The sequence below is a fragment of the Phoxinus phoxinus genome (assembly GCF_949152265.1).
Source record: "Phoxinus phoxinus genome assembly, chromosome: 22".
NCBI classification, from domain to species: Eukaryota; Metazoa; Chordata; class Actinopteri; order Cypriniformes; family Leuciscidae; genus Phoxinus; species Phoxinus phoxinus.
In genome coordinates, this window is record NC_136897.1 from 28706425 (window position 1) to 28708924 (window position 2500).

The 2500-nt window shown below is 42.1% G+C and overlaps 1 protein-coding gene across 11 annotated transcripts in view; it reads right to left on the minus strand.

The window, feature by feature from the left end:
* mafgb (v-maf avian musculoaponeurotic fibrosarcoma oncogene homolog Gb) overlaps nucleotides 1-2500 on the minus strand; it is a 24128-nt gene that overhangs the window by 11643 nt on the left and 9985 nt on the right. For 4 of the 11 annotated variants that reach the window (XM_079597887.1, XM_079597888.1, XM_079597890.1 and 1 more), the window contains exon 2: nucleotides 898-1006. The exons of 4 other annotated variants lie outside the window; for them this stretch is intronic. In XM_079597887.1, the coding sequence (XP_079454013.1) occupies nucleotides 898-960 (63 nt within the window). In that variant the 5' untranslated portion in view covers nucleotides 961-1006. Of the gene's footprint in view, nucleotides 1-893; nucleotides 1007-2500 lie in introns of all 11 variants that reach the window. 3 more of the 11 variants (XM_079597884.1, XM_079597885.1, XM_079597886.1) reach the window with 1 other exon arrangement.

Consider the following 2500-nt stretch of genomic DNA (forward strand, 5'->3'; position numbering starts at 1 on the left):
AATAAGAAACACAAGCACAATTTAGCAAATAAATAAATAAAAATCGGTATCGCTTACAATAATGTCATATTAGTTATTATCAATGAGCAGTGCATTTGTTGTAGTGCTTATTACTATTGATCAGCTCAGGTCTATTAAATTATGTTGAACAGATATAACATTTGATTTTTAAAAAATATACTAGTAAATGTTGAAATGAATATTAACTAAAATTATGAAATGCTTTACAACTATTTATTATTGTTAGTTCATGTTAACTGATGTTTTTAACTAATGTAAACATGTTACCTAAAAATCAATCAAAAGGGTGGAAAATATGGAGAATATGTGTGTGTGTGTGTGTCTCGCAGCAGCACATGATGGTTGAGTGAGAGTGTGTGTGTGTGTGTGTGTGTCTCGCAGCAGCACATGATGGTTGAGTGAGAGTGTGTGTGTGTGTGTGTGTGTCTCGCAGCAGCACATGATGGTTGAGTGAGAGTGTGTGTGTGTGTGTGTGTGTCTCGCAGCAGCACATGATGGTTGAGTGAGAGTGTGTGTGTGTGTGTGTGTCTCGCAGCAGCACATGATGGTTGAGTCAGTGTGTGTGTGTGTGTGTGTGTGTGAGTGAGAGAGAGTGTGCGTGTGTGTGTGTGTGTATGTGTGTGAGTGAGAGTGTGTGTGTGTGTGTGTGTGTGTGTGTGTGTGTGTGTGTGTGTGAGTGTGTGTGTGTGAGTGTGTGTGTGTGTGTGTGTGTGTGTGTGTGTGTGTGTGTGTGTGTGTGTGTGTGTGTGTCTCGCAGCAGCACATGATGGTTGAGTCAGTGTGTGTGTGTGTGTGTATGTGTGTGAGTGAGAGTGTGTGTGTGTGTGTGTGTGTGTGTGTGTGTTGATCAGAAAGTGGGTCTCGTCTCTGACCTACTTCTGTGTGAAGGTTGATGTTAATGTTCGGGTCTGGAACGCCATGGATCGTCTGCGGGAACATCTGCCGGAGTGTGAGGGTGTGTGTGTCACACGACTGACACACCAGTCTGAGATTCAAGGAAACAGATTCACAGGTGAGTAAAAGTAAGTGTGTGTGTGTGTGTGTGTGTGTGTGTGTGTGTGTGTGTGTGTGTGTGGCTTTTCCTAGAAGTTCATCCAGTTTTAGGATAGTTAATCCTGTGTAAATGCTCTTGTGCAACACAGAAGGTGTTTTGAGTTCTTAGTACTAGTACACACACACTCACTCACTCACTCTCACACTCACACTCACTCACACACACACACACAGACACACACACACACACACAGAAACATGTGCAAAACACTAGATTTGAATAAAAACATGCTTTGGCTGATTTAATGAAGACCAGTAAAACGTCTTCACTAGTAGGCTGTGATAATATTCCCCTATATACGCCCTCACAAGTTCAGCATAAACATTTCCCAAACACACTCGAAGCGCTCGACCAATCACAACACACTGCTCCAGCCGACCAATCAGAGCACAGAGTGCTTTTCAGGAGGCGGGGCTTCATAGAGACAGGAAGTAAACAGAGCGTTACTGACAGACTGGGAAGAGAGGAGCCGCAACACTGGTCTTTTTAACACTTGGCAGATTATTATTGAAGTGTAAACATTTTTTAAAAAGTGAACTTACTCAAAAATACTATTTTCAATTTTGATGTGAAATATATACTTACAAAAACACGTTTTACTCTAAAACTGCAAGAAAATCAAAGTTATAAATCTAAACAAGTTGTGTTCCAGGTGTGAGCTAGAATTCTCGTTGAGACTTGGGTCTGGGAACCACGTGTTAATTTTCTCGTATTTGAGGCGCCGTTTATTGGGTGCTAAGAATGTCTATCTAAAGTGCCTGTACGTAGCTCATAGCCAATCGTTTCCATTATACCAGATGACGTATGTAGAGCGACAGAAATTAGACAAGGAAGAAGACGATGGGTAAGATATTTTTGTGTAAACAATGACGTTCAGTGACTATTGCCGTTTGTGCAAGATAAACGTGAGGGTCAAAGGTATATATGGATATAAACAAACTGCTTAGTTGTGTCGCATAGATGTCGTCATCGACTTGCTGCTCCCTCCCCGTTCTGTGATTGGTTCCCTAGATGAGGCGAAAATCTGGTCCATGGTATCCAGACGGCCTTTCAGCGTGAATAAAATCGCGCTGCGCAAAGGCAGTATGGGGAAACCCAGGCTAGGTGTGAGCTTGATATCTCAGTAAATGCGCTTTCAGTGAGAGTGTGTTCGACTGCAGTACCGATCGCTTCCACTAGAGGAAACTCGCCTCGCGCTCATTTCCAATGCGTCATTTCTGACCGGAGGAGCACAAGTGTGGCTATTGTTATCAAGACCATTTAACCGATTCGAAACATGTCCATGATTTTTTTAAGAGTCAAATCTCCACACACCCCTGGTTGAAAACCCTGCAGCTTCACACCATTTAAACCAGTGTTTCAAACATATTACAATAAAAGCAGAGACATAAAATGTAAATAAATCAAAGTCGACTCGCTATCAGA